The 24,991-nt window shown below is 41.2% G+C and overlaps 1 protein-coding gene across 1 annotated transcript; it reads left to right on the top strand.

Annotated features, from left to right (window-relative positions):
- The first annotated feature begins 7,213 nt into the window (after positions 1–7,213).
- LOC117458641 (clathrin interactor 1-like) lies at positions 7,214–24,819 on the top strand. The gene is given in 15 exon segments (XM_071205395.1): positions 7,214–7,431; positions 10,696–10,800; positions 11,116–11,212; positions 13,808–13,916; positions 14,159–14,413; positions 18,602–18,770; positions 19,227–19,392; positions 19,394–19,438; positions 19,904–19,985; positions 20,737–20,814; positions 21,165–21,347; positions 21,350–21,477; positions 22,342–22,516; positions 22,669–22,916; positions 22,918–24,819. Coding segments are annotated over 15 exon segments (1,998 nt in total). The 5' UTR covers positions 7,214–7,390; the 3' UTR covers positions 23,035–24,819.
- The last annotated feature ends 172 nt before the right edge of the window (positions 24,820–24,991 follow it).

The raw sequence follows: 24,991 nt of genomic DNA, 5'->3' as shown, positions 1-24,991 counted from the left end.
TCATTTAGCAGGAGGTCAGAAATGTATTTTGGGCCTAAACCATTCAGTGCTTTATAAACCAGCAGCAGTATTTTGAAATCTATTCTTTGACACACAGGAAGCCAGTGTGAAGACTTCAGAACAGGAGTGATGTGATCCACTTTCTTAGTGTTAGTGAGGACTGCAGCTTCCTAATAGATGTTTTAGTGAGACCTGTGAAGACACCATTGCAGTAGTCGAGTCTACTGAAGATGGCATGGACAAGTTTTTCCAGATCCTGCTGTGACATTAGTCTTTTAATCCTAGATATGTTCTTTAGGTGATAGTAGGCTGATTTAGTAACTGTTTTAATGTGACTGTTGAAACTCTGGTCAGAGTCCATGACTACACCTAGATGTCTGGCTTTATCTGTTGTTTTGAACATTGCAGACTGAAGCTCTGCGCTAACTTTTATACGTTCTGCCTTGGCTCCAAAAACCATTACCTCAGTTTTATCTTTGTTTAATTGGAGAAAGTTCTGACACATCCAGTCATTGATTTGTTCAATGCACTTACTCAGTGTTTGAAATGGAGCATAGTCTCCTGGTGAAATGGTTAGGTAAATGTGTGTGTCATCTGCATAGCTATGCTAACTTATTTTGTTGTTCTTCATTATCTGAGCCAGTGGTAGCATGTAGACGTTAAAGAGAAGAGGCCCCAAGATTACACATTTTACACACCAGAAAACACAGAAATATCCATGAAATAAACATACAGTAGGCTATAATTGGGAAGGCATTATAAATGTAAATATATTTTAAATAATAAAACAATCCCACCACCACAGGTATCCATAGGAGAAGAGGGACCTCTCTCCACAGAATGTGAATGCCCATGTGGAGAATGGAAATGCAGTCATGCGGCTGCATTAGCCATCTTTGCCATCCACACTTTCAGCTGCACTGACACCCCCTGTCAGTGGAAGAAGCCAAAGGCAGCTAAACGTACGCATTCAGTGGAGGAGCTATTTCCTCCAACCAATAAGTCATTCAACCCGCTGACAAGAGAGCCCACCTCCGAAGATCGTGACTGGCTGAGGGACAGACTCGGGGGCAGGTTCTCAGGAATGTCTTGGCTTCTCTCCCCCGAGCCAGAAGAGGAACACTACAGCTTGGAAACACTTACTGTTCCTAAAATTCTCAAATCTGTTGGGCATCAGGGACCTGAGGCAATTGTGGCAAGCATGGCATTGTCTGAGGAGCAACAGAGGGCAATTCAGGTGGCTACCACTGGTCAGCGAACCAACCCAAACTGGCATTTGTTCAGGAAAGGAAGGTTGACTGCCAGCAACGTTGGAGCTGTCCTGAGGTCAAAACGTGTGACTGCTTCCCTTATTGCCAGGGTGCTAGGGCAACAACAGGCCCTTGGTGGTGTTTTGTCTGTACAGTGGGGGACTATGAATGAATGTGAGGGCGTCAGGGCATTCACCACTGCAACCCAGATGCAGGTCCATGAGTCAGGTTTGTGGCTCTCCCAATCAGGAGTGTTGGGGGCATCTCCAGATGGTCTGGAAGGGTCTCCCGCTGTGCTGGAGGTAAAGTGTCCCTACGGAGCCAGGGAAGTGACAATTAGTGAAGCATTGCAAGTCAAGGGCTTCTGTGTCAGTAAGGAAGAGAAACATTCAGCCTGCGTGAGGAGCATCCTTACTGGCACCAAGTGCAAGGTCAGCTTCACCTCACTGCAAGAAAGAAGAAGAAATTGTGAATCGTTTTTAATTTACATTTACTCGCCTTTGCAATGTTGTGGTTGTTAGAGTGTTACCCCCTAAACGCACCAGGAGCGTCTGCGCCGCGTTACGTTGCGGCTGCGCCACGCTGCGACCTCCTCCTGCGACCTAACACACCAGGCGCGTTTCAAAACGTTGCGGAAGCGGAGCGTCGTGTGTGCAGCCTCGCAGTTCTTAATTAACTTTAAAACATTAATATGTAGTTGTTACCTTCCACTCCACAAACTGCAGCGACTAAAAACCAGGCCTTGTCCTTTCTGATGTTGTCCTTGTAAAAAGCATTGGTTACATCGTATACAATGGTGTGTTTCTCCACTTCCATTATGAACTCCTCGTCGTCCATTGTGCGTATCGTAGTGGAGGTGTTGTGATGAAGGAGGGGGGTCTGCTAAATTAGTATATACGCGGGATGGGCCTGGCCCGGATGCTCACCTTTCCACTTCCTGCGAGGGGGGGGCTGCCTGTCCGACCTTACGGCTGCGCCGCGGCAAAAATAGGATTCATCCTAATTTTAGAGAAGCCCTGCGCCGAGCCGCTTCTGGGACGCGTCTGAGCCGTAACGCGGCGCGTGTGGTGGAATAGCACCCATTGACTAGAGTGGCCGCGATCCTTACGACCGCCCGCGGCGCAGCCGTAACGCGGCGCAGCGCAGACGCTCCTGGTGCGTTTAGGGGGTTAGGCTTCCTGTCAGCTCGTCTGTTGGGAAGATATAAAATATTAGTTTCATGGAAGTCACATCGTCACAAATAAGAGCATTAAGACATACAGTACATAGGCTAAAACATAACATCTAAAGATATAACCTTGCACTTTGTCTCGTGAACATTTTCACTATTTTGACATTTTTATAGATCGAAATTGAACTAAAGAAATAAAGGTAGATTAATCCATATTGAAAATAGGTGTCAGCTGCTACACTAATTATAATAGTTATATTTCTTAATTAATTAAGATATTACTGTATTGATCCCAATTGGGGAAATGTTTGTGTTGCAGCAGCATAACAAGAAAAACAAAATATAAGTTATTATATATACAAAAGTATGTTAGGGATGGAATATTAAATTGAATATAAATGTAAAATGTACATGTGATGTTACGTCCAAGAGAAGCTATGGAGCAGAGCGTTCTCTGCCAGCCAGAGGTGATTTGTTATTAGTTCAATATGTCAAACTGATTTCCCTGACTACAATCTTTAGTTACATGGTGAAACGTTATGCTGCTTGTACTAATTAGACTTATCATATAAGCCACACAGGTTTTAATAGGATGTATTCATTATCTTTACTTATTTTGCGGTCTTTTCAGCAGTGCCATCTCTAAAACGGCGATACACTACCCATCATTTACATTTCACCGTGACATAGACAACAATGTAACGTCAGCTTACCTCATGGCACGAATCCAGACTCTCCTTTGGAAAACATTGGCCGGGAAACGATAGAACGAGCACGTTTCATGCGAAGACCTGTGGCTGCAACCCGGAGCAAAGCAACAAACCATTGCGTAGCTAACTAGTAGCGCTAGCTTTAGCTAACGTTAGCCAATGAAACGAACTGCCGAGTAAAATTGGAAAACACTGGCAATTAATTGTTCTATAATTTATAAAACTACGGTGTTAAAAATGACCATTTCAAAAATAGAGATTCTAATGGTAAGATATAGATATACAGATACTAAAGAGACTACAGATAGGCTACTAAAGATAGGCAGGTACTTGCTTTCAAGCAGAACACAGGGGAAAACAAACTTAGCGGGAGTGTTTACGTGTGTAGGCGTAATGACGTACAACGGACTCGACCATTTCTGTAGTCCTATTCAGCCACTCGGTAACAACCATCGTTTTTCAGACACGTAAACTCTTCACAAATCACCAGTGGGGTCACTGCTGATGTATCTACTGTCGTAGAACAAAACGTGATCCTTCTCTTAAATTTGTGTCAACCACAGACCTTATTTCGAGCTATTTTCCAAAACCCTATGGAGAAAATACATTGCTTTTTTGACGAAGGAACCGGAAGTGCTAAAAATGCTAACTTACTTCCGGGTTTTAGGACGCGTCACTGCGGTTCTCTTAGCGGTAGAGCAATCACAACAGAGCGGCCAGCTAACCAATCAGAGCAGAGGTGCTGCAACACAGGCAATATGAGAAAAATAAAGACATTTTTTTAACATTAAAGCATGTAAACATGTCACAGTAGAGGCACTAAATACAAATATGAACCTGGAAATCTGCATAATAGAACCCCTTTAAGACAGAAAACACTTATTAAGCAAATGTACTCTTGAGACATGGATGAAGGGATGCAATATTTAGCTCTGTTTACATATATCTGTGGGATGCTCCTAGTGTTTAAACACCCCATTGTGTTCACATAGAATACATTTCGTTTGTCTATCCATATTGTTAGAAAATAATAACGGAAATACAGACCCTCAATAAAAAGGAAACACTCAATTATCGTTATCATAGTTTATAGACAATAGAAATAATTAGCTATATATGTTTATTGTTTTCCCCCGTTTTCTATAGCCTATTGACATTTAAATACATAGGCAAGGCAAGTTTATTTATATAGCCCCTTTCAACACAAGGCAATTCAAAGTGCTTTACAACAAGGAAAGACATTAAGAATATGGCATTTTAAAAACCATCATTAAAAAGCAGTCATTAAAAAGCAATACATACCATCTAAGTTAATTCAATCTCCGAAAATAAAAACACTAAGAGCAGAGTTATACTACTACAATACAAATGTTAATGCTAAACAAACCTCTAGATAACATAGTACATTTTAGACACATCAAAAAGTGAATAACATCTCCAAACCTTCACAAGACCAAGGACACATTCCCACAGAGAAAGACCGAAGGAAAATGTAAACCAAGGTGTAGAATCTAACGTTCTGTCGTAGATGACCACTACTCAATCAGACACGTCCTTATTATGTTCCTTACTTTATTCTAGACCAGATTGGAGACCTAAACATCTGAGCCAACATATCAATAATACAAGCTGTGGTGGACTGAGCGGATGAGCCAATAACACACTCAGCCTGGCAGCAGAAGCGGAAGACATGTGAACATGTTAGGGGAGTAGGCTGCTTTTTGCAAAACCAAAGTAGATAGGGTTGTGATTATTTTGATTACATTGTAATACAAATATACAGCTCCTAAATCCTGCATTACAGATTTTAACGGCAAGGCAAGGCAAGTTTATTTATATAGCACTTTTCAACACAAGGCAATTCAAAGTGCTTTACAAAAAATGAAATACATTAAGAAAATGGCATTTAAAATCAGTCATTAAAAAGAAAAGCTAATAAAATAAGCATTAAAAGAAAAAATACATGGATAAAAGTTACAGTGCAGTCTAAGATATGAATAGTTCAATTAAAAGCAGCGACAAAAAGAAAAGTCTTCGGCCTCGATTTAAAAGTAGTAAGAGTTGCAGTGGACCTGCAGGTTTCTGGGAGTTTGTTCCAGATATTTGGAGCATAATAACTGAACGCTGCTTTACAATGTTTAGTTCTGACTCTGGGGACAGAAAGCTGACCAGTCCCTGAAGACCTGAGAGATCTGGATGGTTCATAATTTAGCAGGAGGTCAGAAATGTATTTTGGGCCTAAACCATTCAGTGCTTTATAAACCAGCAACAGTATTTTGAAATCTATTCTTTGACACACAGGAAGCCAGTGTAAAGACTTCAGACAGAACAGGAGTGATGTGATCCACTTTCTTAGTGTTAGTGAGGACTCGAGCAGCGGCGTTCTGAATCAGCTGCAGCTTTCTAATATATTTTTTAGTAAGACCTGTGAAGACACCATTGCAGTAGTCGAGTTTACTGAAGATAAAAGCATGGACAAGTTTTTACCAAATCCTGCTGTGACATTAGTCTTTTAATCCTAGATATATTCTTTAGGTGATAGTAGGCTGATTTAGTAACTGTTTTAATGTGACTGTTGAAACTCAGGTCAGAGTCCATGACTACACCTAGATTTCTGGCTTTATCTGTTGTTTTTAACATTGCAGACTGAAGCTCAACGCTAACTTTTATACGTTCTGCCTTGGCTCCAAAAACCATTACCTCAGTTTTATCTTTGTTTAATTGGAGAAAGTTCTGACACATCCAGTCATTGATTTGTTCAATGCACTTACTCAGTGTTTGAATTGGAGCATAGTCTCCTGTTGAAATTGTTACGTATATTTGTGTGTCATCTGCATAGCTATGATAACTTATTTTGTTGTTCTTCATTATCTGAGCCAGTGGTAGCATGTAGACGTTAAAGAGAAGAGGCCCCAAGATGGAGCCTTGAGGTACCCCACATGTCATATTTTTTAACTGTGTATTTACCTATAGAAACAAAGTTGTTTCTGTCCTTTAAGTAGGATTCAAACCAATTTAGAACTGTTTCCGAAAGTCCCACCCAGTTTTCCAGTCGGTCTAGTAATATGTTGTGGTCAACAGTGTCAAACGCAGCCCTGAGATCTAATAATACTAACACTGAAGTATAAGAATAAGCCACTGATGCACTATTGTGATGCTCTATATGTTTCTTTTGTTTGAACTATCACGCGTAGGCAGAGACCTACTGCTAACAACATCTGTACAAGAAACAGAAGAGTAGCTGAGTTTGTTTAAAAAAAGACACTTTTGGATGAGAGTTGCAGGTGAATTTTATCTACAAATATCTCCAAGAAATTGTGTTAAGCACTTCTAAACTATACATTTACTCCAAGCCTCATTATGTTTAATTTAGTTTCTAAGTTGGTTCCACAGACAAACAAAAGGCCAAAAACAATAGCTTCATTTCTATATAAACAAACAAACATCTCTTGGTCAGTTATTAAATGTCTGCATTTTATTTTATTCTACACAACACACACGTTTTTTTTAAGTAAACTTGGGCAAGTCTCCCTCAGGTCCGGGCCAACCTTTAGACACAAATCAGCAGTGATACATAATATTTGACAAGTGTATAACTTGCATGATTATATAATTGATTAATAACTTAAAGTTCTTGCTAGTTTATGTGTTTAACATTAGATAAGCGGATGCTGTCTGGTTTAACTGCATGAATAAAGTGCAGAAAACGTGGCTTTGTTCCTGTCAATGGGGGGGGGGGGGGGGGGGGGGGGGGAAGTAAATATTAATTAATGGGATATTCTATTCTTCTATTCCAAATGTATTAATATATACAATAAAACATTTTCCAACACAATTTTGCTTTGACATTGCCATTGCTTTGAATTGACACAGTAGGCTATGTATAACTGATTTCCCATGCTTTCTCCTACTGTATTGTGTATATCACTAAAAATGAGGACCAAAACCATCTAGATGTTGGCAGTAACATACCGTTTTTTTATTTAATTGTGATAATAATAGGTTAATCGTTTCACTTGTTGTATTTAATAAGCGAGGGAACATATCGACGCTTTAGTGACGTAGGCAGAGAACGACGTTTCCCGTAGCAACTGGGGCCGAACCGTTAACCGCAGCGGCCGTTGTACTACCGGAGCTTATCAAGGAGGTGGGGGGGGGGGGATTGTCGTCGGTAACGGGACACCTCCTCTGTCTTGTGAGGCGAAGAGGCACGGGGGCAACACACCATCGAGTCGGTAATCCCGCAGTTCCGTGCGGAGATGCTAAATATGTGGAAAGTCAGAGAGCTAGTGGACAAAGCGTAAGTAATACCGAGGAGCAGGTGGAGCTACTGGCTCAACCGCTAAGTGGCTGCTAAGCTAACCGGCTAGCTAGGCGGTTTTACCCAGGCAGCATCAGCAGCTTTAGCCGGGCAGCATCAGCAGCTTTTATCGCTGAGAGAGGACAGGATACGTCACGGAGATAGCCCCTCAGCTGTTAGCTCTTCCTAGCTGGCTAGCTGCCAATCTTCAACACTGTTTAACAATAGATTCTCCCATTGCATGTTTTTTTCTACACCTATTCATATAGGCCATGGAAATTACAATTACAAACTCCGACTTCATTTAGTTCCAAACCACAACGAACGCTATCCAGTTAGCTGTTTTCGCTAGTATTGCTAAGCCCAGGTCGTCTCTGTGTGTTGGTGCTGCTGCGGAATCACGCCCTGTCCCACGCTGATGCCCGCTACCTAAACCATGCATTTACCTAACATTGTTTCCTCATTGGGACGCTAAGCATCAAGGATGGCAAGCTAATACGCCAGATAATTGTTTGTGGATAGTACTTTTCCTGGCAATAAGCGAGCAACCATGTCTCAACGCAGCCCACGATGACCCCCTGGTCGCGGACAGTTATGACAACAAAGCTCGTCCATACCGTCCATACAGATCATACTGTAATGGCTACTGTTGTTGATGCAGACTACTATATTTGGATTATTTCTCTGAGTGCTAGACTACATGCTTAATTGTGACGTGTGTCTGTGGGATATCTTTTGTTTCAAGTATAATGGGCAGTATAATTGATATAGTCATTATACTGTTACCCAGGAGAAGGAAGAAGAGGTGGGACAACAACAGCCTACCGTCCTGTTTGTTTGAAAAGGCACGTTATCTGAATAATTTTGAGTTTAACCATCGTTGACATTTTCAGTTATTTTACGTTAAAGTAACTAACTTTAGTTAAAAATACCTGTGTTCAAAATCTAATGTGCCACTGTACTAGCATGAACATATACCTCGAGAGATAAAAGTGCTCTTTAGGCAGATTTCATTTGTAATAATAATCTTAATGTGTAAAGAAACTAGTAACAAGAGCTGTACAAATAATTAAAGATAACATAAAATAGCAAAAACTTCCTATGTATACTTAATTCAGCTACTGAGTGAAATCTAGGTGCAATTCATTATTAGTTGCTTACTCTTCTTAATCATTTCGGGTTTTTTCCTACAGTTTGTCAATTAATTTACATTTTGGTGGTAGAGTTTTGATGTCCGTCTTAATTTCTTAGATCATTTTATAAGTGGCATACTCGTCTCTGTTATCGAAATATAATTTGAATATCGGCTTTGGTTGAAACTGTCTGAGTGGGTTCATTTAAATATACATTTACAGTTCGCAGTGCCGCTGAACTGGACTGCATTATATTGAGCGGTGTTTCTAATGCTTTTCCTTAAGGGAGTAAAATATGACCCATAGTATATACTTCATATGTTTCTCATTGAAAGTGAGAATGATTCTGCAACACTGAGCATTCTCTCCAATAGTGTAAATCATATTGCATTTGCAGTCAAAATAATTTTAATTACAATTTTCTTCCCAAATAAGTAAGCCCTACTTGTTAATGTGCACTTGCATTTTATCAATTCTGAAAATAAGGTTACATGCAGTGTAAGGTATACTGTGTGGGTGTGTTGTATTAACACTCAGACTGTAGTTATTTCATCTGAATACTGAAACCTTGAAAACTTTTATTTAGAGAAAATGCCCAGTGGCAAGGAGAGTGCGATATTCCAAAATAATGTTTTTATTGAAGAGAGTTTGATGAACTCTAACATTCATTTTGCCCTGTATACCTCTTTAAATACAGACCATGATGATGATAAAAACATTGGTATGGCCAACAAGGCTTCCAAGAGGAGGTCGTCCCTAAGTTCTTTCTTTTTAAATTTTCCAAATCATAGCTCTATTTTCCACATTTCCACATTTGAGACCCTACTTTCTCTGGCTGGCTTCACACTTTATTTGTCAAATTATTTAGCAAAATGTGATAAGGGAAAAATACTGGTTGATTTGCATAAAGGAAAGATAAGTGAAGAGAGAGAAGAAAGGAGATAAGAAGAGGGAATATACAGTAAAGTCGCACAGTCTGAGAGCTCAACAGAGATTTAAACGGAATAATAGACACCAGCTCCCATCAGCTTTTGGTTGTGCCTGGCTGGGCCTGATGAATACACTCCATTATTGATCTACCTCAATAGAGCTGGCAGCAGCAGCCTTGCTTTCCCTGCAGATGAAGAGTCACACTACTATGGAGCTCTCGCTGTCTATGTCCGTCTTATCTACCGACAATAACACAGTCAAAGGCAGCTCTTGTGATGTACAGATGCCTCTTATTTCCTTCAGCTAGGAGAGTGGCAGAGCTTATAGGGGAAAGAGACGGCAAGGAAAGGTGCTGTGGAAGGAAAGAGGAAGATGGAATCAGGAGATTGGGACAGGCGAAGAGGATCTGAAAAAAGAACATGATAGGAAATGAAGTGAAAACTGTGTGGTTCACATGTTTAGTGCTGTGGTTTTCGGGGGTCTGTAAAGCAAGCAATGCACATCAAGAGATACACAGACAGGAAAACAAACACAGCAGCTGGTGAGCACACAGAAGCAAAGCAGGCAGGAAGCAGGCATTGCTTATGGCGAGGTTTGGCTGTGTTTACCTCACTGTCTTACACACACACACACACACACACACACACACACACACAGATGGATACACACCCACCCCCTGCTCCCCTCTCTTTCATGCACTCTTTCTTTCTCATCTCCCTTTTGTGCCCTGTAAAGCTGAATAATTTCTTACACACAACGCTGGTGTGTCCACCTCTGAAGTCCAGGGGTCAGGCTTTTAGAAAGCTGTCATTTATAATTCAGGCAGCTGAGATTCTCCTTGTCTTACATGGTTTCATTGTCTGTACGACACTTGCATAAAAGATATCTTTGTTGTTATAATCCTGTTTTTTGAACGTATTGTCAGCTTTAGTGTGTGCTGCACGAGTGAGGCGTTCTCATGTGTAGCAGTGCATCTGTGTTGTGTACAAGTGTGTAGATGTACAAATGTGTGTATTTGGGTCTGTCTGACATAAGAGGGAATCAGGACATCAGAACATTTGCTGATAACTTGCAATGCAGACTGATTAACAGTAAGATAAGAAAGCAAAGCCACAGGGTTTCACCTTTACATGTTTGAAATAGTGATGTTAATATCAAAATGTGTTGGAGTACATTTGAAAGAAAATGTTTGTGTCAACAGCACTAATGTGGTGATGAACTACTCCGAGATCGAGTCCAAGGTGAGAGAGGCAACTAATGACGACCCCTGGGGACCCTCCGGACAACTGATGGGAGAAATAGCCAAGTATGTCTTGGACACGCATACACACAGACCCTATTGATATTTCATTGCGTAAGAAGATTTGGGCAATTTAGGATTCCTTTTTAATGCGGTACTCCTATTTTAAGTTACGGTAGGAGCATTGAATTAGGAACTGTTAATCCGTAATGCATTGAGGGCTAAACCCTCTCTACAATTGTCACAGGTAAGATAGTATCTGAAGGTCAAGATGTTTTTGTACTACGGGCCCCGATTACTTGACCTGATTGTGTTTTGGTTAACATGCATTGGGTTTTCAAAGCACTTTAACTTTTGTGGTCTTGTGTTTGTGTGTGTTAGATCCACCTTTATGTATGAGCAGTTCCCAGAGGTGATGAACATGCTGTGGACCAGGATGCTGAAGGACAACAAGAAGAACTGGAGACGAGTGTACAAGGTATCGTTACACTGTGGTTCGTTGGGTGTTCCCCAGATGCGTCTGTGTTGTACTGTAACTGTGGTGTTGTTCTGTGCAGCTCATTTCTGTATTGTTGTATCAGGATTCATCAAAGCCGAGTCTCTGTTCCTCTTTGTTAACGAAGTCACACACCCATATATCTAATTGGATGCATGTCATTCTGGGTTTTTCATTCTCTGTTTTTCTTTTGTATGTATCGTGTGACATTTTAGAGCAATGTTGCATTATAACTGAATTTGTTTCCTTCCTACACAATCAAAATACTTTAATGAAAACATTATAAATTATGAAATTGCCAAGGAAGATTGAATGATTTGGGTTTTTTTAAGTTTAAAGAGCCTGTGACAGCATCCCAACAACTGTTGTGCAATGAAATATTGGGCTACTAGTAATCTCGAACCGTCAGTTTAAAAAAGAAAAAGCGATACCGTTCCGTTAAATATCAATAATTTCGAACATCGCGGGGAAATTCCTTGACTCATTTTGAAGTTTTGGGGGAAGCCGGAAGTGACGTCAATGCGGGAACGCTTCGAGAGCCAAACACGGACAAAGTGTGTTGTGTCATGCGTAGAAATGGTGAATTACTGAGATTAGGCACGTTAATAACGTTTTAATGAAGTTGACTACAGTATATTCATATTTGTCAGTGCTTTCATGTCAATTCGGCGACATAAACATAAATGATCGTGGTGAAGATGATGATTACATTAGGATTAAAAATCGGGAGTGAGAGCTGCTGAATTTCCTCCCGTCGGATGTGATATAAAAACAAATCGATTATTTTTGTGGTTGTAAACTCAAGTGGATGAAACTACATTTATTAGTGCTTTCATGTCAATTCGGCGAACATATGATACATTAAATGATGAGTGAGGATGATGATTAAAAATCGTTTGTTTGAGCCGGTCTGCATTTCCTGATGAGAAAACAAACCGATGCTTTTTGTAGTTGTAGTACACCAACAACATGGATTAAACGTGTGTTTTTTTTACCACAATGTTGGGGAAATTAATGGATAAAATGCACGGATTATTATTATTATTCCCACTCCGATCGGGACACTAGGTCCACCGTTTCCCCGCAGCGAGGCTCCCCCCGTTGACAATTTACGTGGGCTCGGTGCAGTGGCGGACTGGCCATCGGGACGAATCCCGATGGGCCGGTACCGAAGTGGGCCGGTCGGATAAGTAACTAGCACATCCCCCATAGGCGGCGCGTGAGGCTCAGGTTTGAGAAGGCTAAATAACTTATTTTACCTGACGCCTCCGGCGTCTATAGAACAGAGATCAACTCAGTGTGCGGAGTTTAAATCTCTCAAGTCATATTACAGGATAAAGGAAATACAGTTTCAACTGCCGTATGCAGAGAAGACGCCGACGTGTCGCACTTATCATTCATATTACATCATCAATCAGATCATCGATCATATAATATCATAATATATCATATATTTCCTTATCTGAGTCAGCTTCTCCAGCCTCATCTGGCCGTGCAACACTCACAGTGTCACAGACTGGATGCAGAAGTATTATTTAACACATTATGTTGACGAAACACTCGAGTCAAATGTAATTTAAAGTCAGATCCACTCGTGTCTTAGACGTGAACGCGCTCTCAGCTGGAGAGAGAAACCCTGGCTTGATTTACCGAGTTGATAACCAGCGTCGTAGGACCGCTTAGCGATATCTCGTTTGTTAGTTTGTTGTTGTTAGTTTGTTTGTTACTCAAACATATCCAGGGTCTGTTGAACTGGCTTCGTAGTACAGGGCACAGGTGGCGAGCAGCGCTAATGTCAAAGACACAGACATTATACATTATATTTGTATTTTACCAGGATGCAGTGACACAAATATTTACATATTTACATTTACTATCTACAGCACCCTGACATCCCCCGCTCCCCCCGTTGACAATTTACTAGCGGTACCGAAGTGGGCCGGTCGAGAGTCCCGGGATGATTTGTAGTCCCATTCCACCACTGGCTACATGACCGTATGATCGCCCATATTGACGCACCTCATTCCTAAACTTCTAACAGATACAACATAAACCGATCCTTCAGCCTCATATGAGCTCTCAGACACGTTCAACATTAACCTGTCATCGCTGTCTGAGCTTGCTGCTGTGTGCGCCGTCGTGCGTTTACATCTGACTGTATATATATAAAGGTTTACATGCAGATGCTGGGATCCTGGACGGTGCAGCTGGAGCGCTGTGCCCGCAATGACGTCACCCATCATTTGGCGGGACTTGAAGAATCCGCGAGAAGATCCAGAAAATTGTCAACATTGAAGGCAGATTAATGGTTATCAAAGTACAAATATCCAAAATCAGTTCAGTAACGGTTTTCAAGGGGACAATATGTACTCAAATTGATGGGTTTGGATGATGGGGGAAAACCGTGTCACAGGCTCTTTAAAGAAGGGACAGTTAAGTAAAGCAGAACTGATTTTTTTCTTTTAAGGAAAGATTATTTCTGTCAAAGCAATTGAACCTAAATCCTCCCCAAAGTTAACTCTCTTGTCACGTCTTTCAGTCCATCTCTTACTATCCCTTTCCACCCTCTGCACACAGGCTTTGCTACTGTTGGCCTATCTGATCAGGAATGGGTCTGAAAGAGTCGTCACCAGCGCCAGAGAACACATCTACGACCTGCGATCTTTAGAAAACTACCACCTCATTGGTGAGTCTCTTAATGAAAATTCGTCTTAACTTTTATGTTAATTTGTTTGCAAAATAAACACTTTTAGAAAGATCAAAGTATACAGAGTTCTTTCTCCGGGGAGCATGCATACAGTGTATTCAACAAGACGGAATTCTGTTCATTTCATTGCTAGCATTCCTGTATTATAAAAAAAACACGATCATGAGTTAACCAGCATTTCTACCAGTCCTCCTGAGTTTTCTTTCTGTGCGTCTGTCCAGATGAGAGCGGTAAGGATCAGGGCATCAATGTGCGTCAGAAGGTGAAGGAGATGGTGGAGTTTGTGCAGGACGACGACAGACTGAGAGAGGAAAGGAAGAAAGCCAAGAAGAACAAAGATAAATACATCGGAGTGTCCTGTGACAGTATGGGAGGAGGAGGAGGAGGAGGAGGAGGAGGAGGAGGAGGAGGAGGAGGAGGAGGAGGAGGAGGAGCAGTAGTATTAGCAGGAGGAGTAGGCGGAATTATCAAGAACTGTAAGTAATTCAGTGCGCCTCCTTTGACAGCGAATGACAAATGTGAATTAAATGGTTATAATAACTTTCCCTATACATGCTTTGAATGATGGATATTAGGGATGCTCCAATCGCCAATTTTGGGGCCGGAATCAGTATCGGCCGATACCTATCGACGATCCGACCGAGTGGGCGGGGCCTATGGGGATCTTCCATTTAAAGTGATGTTTAAAACTCAGTTAATGGGGCTCATTCACTGGTGCTTCCACAAACAACAACCAACATAATTATTACATTCAAATGAAGTACATTATTCAAGTTTACATTAACTTTGGATAATACAGGGTTCGTACGGGTGCTTGAAATCCTTGAAAATGCTTGAAATTTGACGTGGTGTTTTCAAGGTTGAAAAAGTGCTTGAATTTTGGGAATGGTGCTTGAAATTGAGATAAAGTGCTTGAAAATGTAAATGCTTTACTTTTACAAAAAATTGCTGTGTGACTGAATAGTTCGCTTTTTAGATTAAAAGAAAAGAATTGCTTCTCTTCTACATAAAACAGCTCCGCTACACCTTCCCGCACGATGCGCGCGACCTGCAAGTGTTTGTGTTACTGTGACCGGGGCATTCTGATGAGAGATAGATGACTGTGTGCCAGGAGGTTGCCGTTTCAACGAGCGTTGGTTAGCAGAAGACAAATACAAGCCATGGCTAAGACGAGGGTCAAGCCCACGAGTAGCCTCCTGCAAAGTTTGCAAAAATAACGATGGCAGAGTCTGCGCTGACGAGCCACATGAAAGGTACGACGTAGAAGAGCATTTTAGATTAGGCTAACGTTGCATTTCGTGTTATAGTCATGAAATATAATCTATTGATTCGACACAGAGCGATTTTGAAAGCAATGTATTTCTACTGGTAGTATGTTTCGTGCCTAAACCAAATGTGACTTGTTCTATCGAAATCAGTCACATTGACCCGAAGACACATTTTCGTTTGTATTACTGGTCTGGGGGAAGCTCGCGAGTGTGTTTGTGTATTTTTGCGTTTGTGTAACGGGGAAACACTCACAAGAAACACCGGCTGTTGTTATGCTTGCTGTGACGTTACATTAGTCCGTTCTCCGCTTGTAATTATGCCGAAGCTTCAAAGTTGTATTTATCATCTGAATTTGCCGAAACAAGTTTAATATTCTGAAAGCCAAGACTTTGTTTATTTGAAAACAGATGAAAACAAACTGTCTTTTATATAAAATTGAAGTATTATACAAGTAAAACTACATTTTGTTTTAATCCCATGTAATTGTAGAATGAACACAGTCTTCCTTTGAAGATGTATAAGTCAGGTGTCTTGAGTTGAACCTAAAAAATCATTGTACACATTTGTAAATATTATTTTCCACTTGTTACCATTGTGAGTCTATTTTTATGCAGCTCTGCGTGATTTTGTGGCTACAATTCAGGCTAATACACTACCAGAGGTGGAGAAGTACTCAGATATTGTACTTGAGTAAAAGTAGAAGTACTCAGATATTGTTTGAGTAAAAGTAGAAGTACTCAGATCTTGTACTTGAGTAAAAGTAGAAGTACTCAGATCTTGTAGTGAAATTATAAGTACTCAGATCTTGTACTTAGTAAAAGTAGAAGTACTCAGATCTTGTACTTGAGTAAAAGTAGAAGTACTCAGATCGTGTACTTGAGTAAAAGTAGAAGTACTCAGATCTTGTACTTGAGTAAAAGTAGAAGTACTCAGATCTTGTAGTGAAATTATAAGTACTCAGATCTTGTACTTAGTAAAAGTAGAAGTACTCAGATCTTGTACTTGAGTAAAAGTAGAAGTACTCAGATCTTGTACTTGAGTAAAAGTAGAAGTACTCAGATCTTGTACTTGAGTGTAGGAATACTCTGTTACAGTAAAAGTCCTGCATTCAAAATGTTCCTCAAGTGAAAATAGAAAAGTATTCTCATCTAAATATAGTGAAAGTAGCGACACTAAAAGTAGTCGTTGTGCAGATTGGTCCATTTCAGAATAATATATATGATGTGTTTTATAACGATTGATCATGAAAGTGTTCTCAAAGCTGGTGAAGGTGCAGCTAGTCTGAATGACTTTGTGTTCTGCAGGGTAGCTTGTGGATTTACTCCAGGTGGGAAACTAAAGTTGATTTAACACTTGGTTATATTTCACATCATTCATCCAGATCTGTGAAGTAACTAAAGGTGTTAAATACATGTAGTGCAGTAGAAGTACACCATGTACCTCTGAACTGTAGTGGAGTAGAAGTACACCTTGTACCTCTGAACTGTTGTGCAGTAGAAGTACACCATGTACCTCTGAACTGGAGAGGAGTAGAAGTACACCATGTACCTCTGAACTGTTGTGCAGTAGAAGTACACCATGTACCTCTGAACTGGAGAGGAGTAGAAGTACACCATGTACCTCTGAACTGTAGAGAAGTAGAAGTACACCATGTACCTCTGAACTGCAGTGGAGTAGAAGTACACCATGTACCTCTGAACTGCAGTGGAGTAGAAGTACACCATGTACCTCTGAACTGTAGTGGAGTAGAAGTACACTATGTACGTCTGAACTGTAGTGGAGTAGAAGTACACCATGTACCTCTGAACTGTAGTGGAGTAGAAGTACACTATGTACGTCTGAACTGTAGTGGAGTAGAAGTACACCATGTACCTCTGAACTGTAGTGGGAGTAGAAGTACACCATGTACCTCTGAACTGTAGTGGAGTAGAAGTACACCATGTACCTCTGAACTACAGTGGAGTAGAAGTACACCATGTACCTCTGAACTGTAGTGGAGTAGAAGTACACTATGTACCTCTGAACTGTAGTGGAGTAGAAGTACACCATGTACCTCTGAACTGTAGTGGAGTAGAAGTACCACCATGTACCTCTGAACTGTAGTGGAGTAGAAGTACACCATGTACCTCTGAACTGTAGTGGAGTAGAAGTACACCATGTACCTCTGACTTGCGTTCACTACCAACCTAAAGTACCTCAACAATTAATCAATAATGTATTGAAAAGTGATTTGGCTGATTGTTTTATATTGGCTCAGACAGGTTATATGGGAGGCCCAGTCTACATACAGGTCACTAATTTTGAAATATTAAACTTAGTTTTCTTTTCTTTACTTTTTCATCCTCGTGTAGAATGCTATCACGAAACACACATGTGGTTGTTTTATAGCATAAAGAACATCTGATTGAATGTGAGGTAGGGAAATAATCATTTGAGTATGTGTATATAAATATGTAATTTACAACAGCTGTAAGATGCTTGAAAAGCTGGAAAATGCACCTTGAAAATGCTTGAAAAGTGCTTGAATTTGACTTTGGAAAAGGTGTAAGAACCCTGATAATAACACGGGAGAAATGAGCCGAAGCGCTCTCTTTTCCTCTCTCCCCCTCTCTCCTTTCCTCTCTCCCCCCCTCTCTCTCTCTCTCCTGACAGGCTGATCCAGTAATGACTGAGTGACCCGACAGTGAAGAATACATATATCTATAACTAGTTTAGCTGGTTCCAGAGGTAGATAAAATAGCCAAGTGTGTTAGGTCTAACTCTTAGTGTGTGTTTTGCTCGTCCGTCCGTCACAGCGGGCGGAGCTGCAGGATTTCTGCTTCACGCGTTGCATACCGCTATTTTATTGTCATTTTCGGACACCTTAAACTACTGCCAGACTGGTGAAGCCATTTTGGCGAGCTTGTTTTGCTGCGCACAGAGAAAAGTGTCATGTATTTTACATCATCATTTGACGTCATGTGATCGGCTCTCGCGATAGGCATTTTTAGAGAGCACCGATCGATTGGAGCATCCCTAATGGATATCATGTAAAGCAGACATGTAGACATTTTGTTATTAAGTCTATACATAGAGATTTCTTCAATGATGTGAAATACAAAACGGTATCAATTATAGTTGAGCCTTGTCTGCCCATAAACTAAAAACCTTTTAAAAACCGTCATTATTTTGCCAAGTATTACGGATATTATTTATTCTGTAATGTAAATAGATTAGTCAACAAGTCGATCCACAAAAAAAATCACTGATTTAATAGTTAAAAAACATTTACTTCTTCCAACTTCTACAATGCAAGGATTTTCTTTTGTGTGTACATTTAAATTATATAGTTCTTGACGGATGTCTGTAAAACAGCTCAGGTTTATTCTCTCTCTTTTACGTGTTCTTCCTTCCAGCTAACGAGTTGGATCGGAGTAAGTGGGATGAGGACTGGGATAAGAGCAAAGGAGCTTTCCCATTCAGCGAGAAGCTCGGAGAGATCAGTGACAAGATAGGCAGCACCATAGACGACACAATCAACAAGTTCAGGAAGAAGGAACGAGACGACTCACCGGAGAGAATCAGGTAAATGCACCCACTGTTAGTATCACCTCGCCACGCACTTTAGATAGTCATAGCCTCGCTGTCATTTGAGTTAGGCTACATATAATCTGATTTGGCTGCCCTTCACATCACATTCAGGCCTATTAGAATATACCGCCCCAATCTGTGTCTCTTTATCCGCAGCGACACTTCAATTGTATCTCCCAAGGCTATAAGAGCAGGCTGTGCTTTTTCTAAAGAAGGGTTTAAAGAGAAGCTTGCTAAATGAAGCATTGATACTGGTATACTCGGAAAGACAGTCTGGGGAAAATGATGTGTTTTTTTTATACATTAAAGCATGTAAACATGTTCTGGTAGAAACCTAAAATAAATATCTACCCTTACATAACCAAGCACACACAGACATACAAAAAACAATCAATACAAAATCTCCTTAGTGCTGTTCCTCATTCGTTCCTTCATGTCCGGTTGCCATAGTGACAACGAGGAGGATCGAGCATCGAGGAACGGTAGGCAGGAAACCCTTGAGTTCAAAGACGAGGAGGAAACTGTCACAACGAAGAGCATTCAGATCACACAGGCAACAGAAACAACGACGACGACCACGCGGAAACGCAGCGGAGCAACAGGCAACAAGACTCTGGGACCTGGGAGCTGCAGCGCACTACACCGGAGACAAGAGCCCAGAGGTGAAAGACACACTCACGCACGTCACTCACTCACGCACGCACGCACTGCACGCGCACACGCGCACACGGCACACGCGCGCACGCGCACACGCGCGCACACACACACACACACACACACAACACGCACGCACGCACGCACGCACGCACGCACGCACGCACGCACGCACGCACGCACGCACGCGCACGCGCGCACACACGCGCACACACACACACACACACACACACACACACGCACTCACGCACGCACGCACTCACGCACGCACGCACGCACGCACGCGCACACGCACGCACACGCGCACACACACACTCTCGCACGCTCACACACACTCACACACTCTCTCACTCTCACACACTCACTCACTCACTCACTCTCACACACACTCACTCACTCACACACTTAAAAATGTGGGATACATTTTGAATTGTACATTTCTAATCACTGCTTCTCTCTGCTTCTGTCTTCAGTCATCACTCAGGCAGTCTTCGAGTGGCGGCCTAGCTGACCTACTAGTGATTGACCCTTTATCCAATAAGAGCACTGCAATAGGTAAATACAAACTTTCACGAATGCAAAGATATAAAAAACAAGGGCCAGGATCTTGGTCTAGGTGTTGTAAAAAGTTGGGAGGATAACTTAATTGCCTCCTTTCTGTAAACTGATCTAAGTATTACAAAGAAACTTAACTTAATCACTTTCCGTTACTTATGGATGACCTCAAAATGAAATATGCAAAGAGAAAAATAAAATGCTGAAATGTTGTCATTATTTTGTTTGTAAAGCAGGAAAGGGGAACAACATCACAGTACAGTGTACTTTTAGCCTTTCAGTTGGGAAAATGCTGCCATCTTTCAAGGGCTCCAATAGTTTGGCACCCTAGTGTTGTCCGATTTAAACTTAGATCAGCACCATTACCCCTACAATTAAATTGATCCTACATGCAAACTTTCAGGTTCTTCCTGGATTATTTTTGCTGCTCTTGCAAAACAAATAACTTGCACTGTACTGTAGTGTGCTACCCTTTTTGTTTTGCTTTAAATACAAAACAATAGGAACATACCAGTACACTGTAAAGATCAATGTGTTAGACTCCAATATGTGAAGTGTATACCATTCTTATAATATTATATTAAAATGTAACGTTACATTTAATCCTGCTATTAAATTAATTTCTAATTGATTGGTAATCTGATCATTTAAAAGGTGGTGTACAAGTCCTGTCACTCTTTATTGGACCAGAGAGTTGTTAGTCCTTTGATTCTTTTCTTTTTTTTAATAATGCATGTTTCTGACCATCCAGGTGGCAGTTCAGGCCTCATTGGTGGATTTGCTGACTTCTCTTCTCCTGCAGCCTCTGCCAGCCTCCCAAACTCCACAGGTAACTTGGTCTTCCCTCCATCAGATGTTTTTGTTCGGTACATTTTGACCGGACCAAGGGGGAAAGTTATTTCATACAGAAAATTGAGTGTAGGGATATGGAGAGAGTCTGTGTCCATCACTGTACAAGAGCGTACAAAAGAAACAATTAAACTGACTTAAGATCAACTGATGAACAAAACAAATCCACAAAGCCTTTTTATTAGATGCTAGTTTATGGCAATGCCCAAAGATTTTTAGAAAATTGGCGTACGTTTAGGACGAGGTGAAAGAGTCTGTTTGTGTCAAAGCCCAAGATGAATGTTATAATAATAATAATAATTTAACATGTCTCTAATCTCCTGTGGCCAGCTGCTGCCCCATCCAATGGAAACGGGGAATTTGGAGACTGGAATGCTTTTGGAGCCAATCAGCCAGCTTCCCCCTCCGGTTCCTCCCAGCCCGTCACTGATCTGTTCGGCAGCGTCCAGTCCGCCCCCTGCTCCAAACCTGCCACCGTCCCACCTTCTGCAGAGCTCTTTGATCTGATGGGGGGATGAACCATCAACTAACCAATCCACACGCAACGCTGAGCGCCTCTCAGAGCATGACTTTCTCTCTGGGAGGTGCAACACCAGGGGCGTCTGTTGCTATGCCAACAATGCCCCTTTCTCGCTCTCAACAGGTATGTATGGTTCCCTTCCTGGACAGGGACTCCTAACCTATATAAACAGGGGTGCACATAACTTTCTTAGTGAGTTATTCAAGTGAGTACCAGGAGAAAATGTTTGGTACTCAGGGCTGCCCACGCAAAGTTATGTGTTCAGCCCCTCTGTTTCGCGAACGTCGATGGGGGGGGGGGGGGAGGGTGCGTTTTGTCGGTGGGGGTGTTGTAGTATTGTACGTTGGCGGGAGGGGTGGGCGCTAGTAGAGCACACGCGTGGGACTCGTGCCGGAAGTTGTGGCACAATTCCGTTGTACACCGGCTCTGTCGTCCAGTGATCGAAGCGCCTTCTAAAAATGCACTTAGTGAGACAAGTGACGGTGCGCATTTCAGATGTTTGCCGCGCATGCATACCTGCGTACCAGTTATGTGCACCCCTGTATATAAAGATTGATGTCAGTGCACCCTTGAAGAATGCTTCTAGTTCAATAAATCTAAAGTAGGAATGCACACATGTATGATAATTTAGCACAAATATAATTAAATATTTAAATGTTGTCTATGCAGAAGCCTCAATATCATTATAATGGCCCACTGGCAGATGCAAACATAGACTATACCTTTTTTTTTTTCTTAAATGCACACATTCACCTTTGCACTCTCTTTGACAATGGTTCACATCATGTGCGTATACACATCATCCTATTGGCCTTTCATATTTGAGGAAATATACATTTCTGACAAATTCCAATATTTAATTTGAATGCCTTTATCTGCTGATACTAATGACATGCCGATATCAGTTTGTCCCTAGTATGAAGTTCCAGTTTGGCTGTTACTTGCATTCAGTTTGAGTTCTTCACAATATGCTTTTCTTTATTTTAGAGCCTGGGAGGCTCTCAGCAGCCCTTTGATCAGCAGAAGGTTGGTGTTGGAGGTCCAGGATCGTTAGGCTCTACCTGGTCGGACCCCTCCGTCAACATCAACCTGGACTTCCTATCAGCAGGCCTCAACCCCTCCAAGACACCGCCCCACACTCACAACATCATCCAGCAGCAAGGTATCATCTTCCAAATTGTGATTCATCTTCTGTTTGTACAGCCTGCAGATGTAAAAAAGATAAATAAATGTGACTTGACCGTTTGTCAGTTTTACTATCTCACTTACTGGAAAAACCTAGTACTAACTTCTCCCTGCTCATGTTATGTGCAGGAGTTCCGCCCCTCAACCTGTTGTCCCAGAACTTCGGAGGACTGAACCTCAGCTCCCCGCCTCACGTGACCCCCATCAGACCACCAGCCAATCCTATGATGGCCGGCAACGCCATGGGAATGCCTGCTATCTTGTCATCGAGTCTCCCCCCTTCTATGACCACAGGGACCATGGGGATGGGAGGACTTCCTGTAAACCAAGGCATAATGGGAATGAACATGAGCATGAATCTGGGCATGGCCGCTCCAAGTGATGATGGGCGGGATGGCAGGCATGGGAGTGCCAGGAGCAGCACACTCCATCAGCCTGGCCATGGTTCCTCCCAAACAGGATGCCTTCGCTAACTTTGGCAGTTTTGGAAAATGAAGGAGTGCAAATGTGTGTGTTTGAGTGTGTGAGGGTGCATGTCTGACATTATGAGAGTTTGAACCACAGAAGGACTGCTGTACTTGAAGACAACCTTGCATGTTTCTCTCGCTGCTTCTGCTGTCTGTGGCGAGCTGGCGACTGCTCATCATCCCCCAGCCTGTGACATGTTGATGGAGGACAGAGCACCCACAGGTGCCCCTCAACTGTTTGATGTGTGAAATGATGTCATACAGAGAGACTTAAAGAGCAGTGAAGGTGTTAACCCACCTTCACTGTTGGCCTATAGTCATTACTTACCTGTGGGTGAAAAGGTTCTCCCTCTTTTCCTGTTTCATAAATTAACTACAGTATATCCCCCTTTATGACAACAATCAGTGCAAACATTTACAAAGTCTTCATTTGAGTGAATCCATACTCTGGTCCTCCAGCAGAGAGCAGAGTGAGTGTATGCTTATTCTTGAGCCTTATGGATGAATTGCATTTGACCTTTTTCTCCCCTTTCCTCTTTTGCTCAGTCTTGTAGCAGTTCAGAATAATTTCATGTTCAATAAACAGCAACAGTTTTATTAAAGTTTTTTGATGAGTGAAACCTTAACATGCCCAGAACAAAGGTCCCTAAAATGTTCAGCTCTTAATATTATAATGAGCAGTAACTTTCTGGATGCCTCCGTCTGATTAAAGTCTGTCAGTGTTTTATTTAGATTTCTACTAATGAAAGGTTTCTCCTCTCAAGATGGGGAAAATGTGCGATAAGTGATAACCTTGTTGAATATCGCAATAAAGATATAACAAGGGAAATTAAACAGATGTGTCGTCAGTTATGCCTTTCTGCTGCTTTCAGAATACTGCTAAAATTCAACAAATTGCTTGTGTAATGAAAATAATATATAAGAAATTATTTCTAACATTCTTTTATTAAACAAATTGAACTGAATTGAACCCGATTGGCACAAGAAGAAACAATTATAATAGTTACATGTTCAAACACAGCTTTGTGCTGGTACTAAAAATTGAAATATCCTTGAGTTCGATATCAAAGTCTTCTGTTGCTGACATTGCGAATAATGATGAAACCATATAGTGTACAGTTTATGGATAGAGGTACAGGGTCATCTTTTTTAATTTGAATAAAAAGGGGACATGATAATCATTATCTACAAGACTGAACGTTATCATCCTCTACATTTTTTCCATATTTAAGACGGTGGCTCACTTCAGCATTTTTGGTCAACCTAGCAATGTACATGTAATTACAAACTGTTTTTGTCAGCAAACTTGGTAGTCTTTTGGTGCAAAGGTTGCCTATCTGCAACTCACACACCTGCGCCAAGAAATAACTGCCTTCAATTTGACATGGACATTGGAGGAGTTCATTCAATAGCTGAGTTTGAATGAATTATTTTTAAGGTTAGCTGAGAGCATTCTTAAGGGTTTGGGGGTCTTGAGTGAAGTGTGTGTGAGAATAGAATGAATTAGTGTGTGACTTTGTGTATAGTTTTTGCTGTTTGATGTGTTAACACAGCTTAGCCGAGCCTCTTGTCATTTTCTGAGGCCATGCTCTCGACCCAAATCTTTATTTTGTTACTCTCAGAAGGATGATTCCATAGCTATTAGTTAATATTTGATTAGTGTCCTTGTAAGCTTTTGTTCATATGTGAGAGCTACTAATAACATAATCATAGTTTAAGGGAATCATGTTTTTGTTTCTTTTGGTTAAAGCTCGTTTCATTTGATTGTTCTCTATATTTTCTGTACTTCATTCGACATTAAATTAAATTATAACATAAAGATTCGGTTTCTTCATTTTTTGTAAGAGTATGCAACTTGTGTGTTATTGTCAGTAATGTAGGACACAGTTTTAAACCAACAAAGGAAATATTATTTCACCACCAGAGAGTTTTGTCTTGTTTTTGTCTAAAGAAGACATAAGCAAAAACATTCAAGAGATGGTCAA

Source organism: Pseudochaenichthys georgianus, chromosome 14 (assembly GCF_902827115.2).
Source record: "Pseudochaenichthys georgianus chromosome 14, fPseGeo1.2, whole genome shotgun sequence".
NCBI lineage: Eukaryota > Metazoa > Chordata > Actinopteri > Perciformes > Channichthyidae > Pseudochaenichthys > Pseudochaenichthys georgianus.
This window is presented reverse-complemented; position numbering and strand designations above follow the sequence as displayed.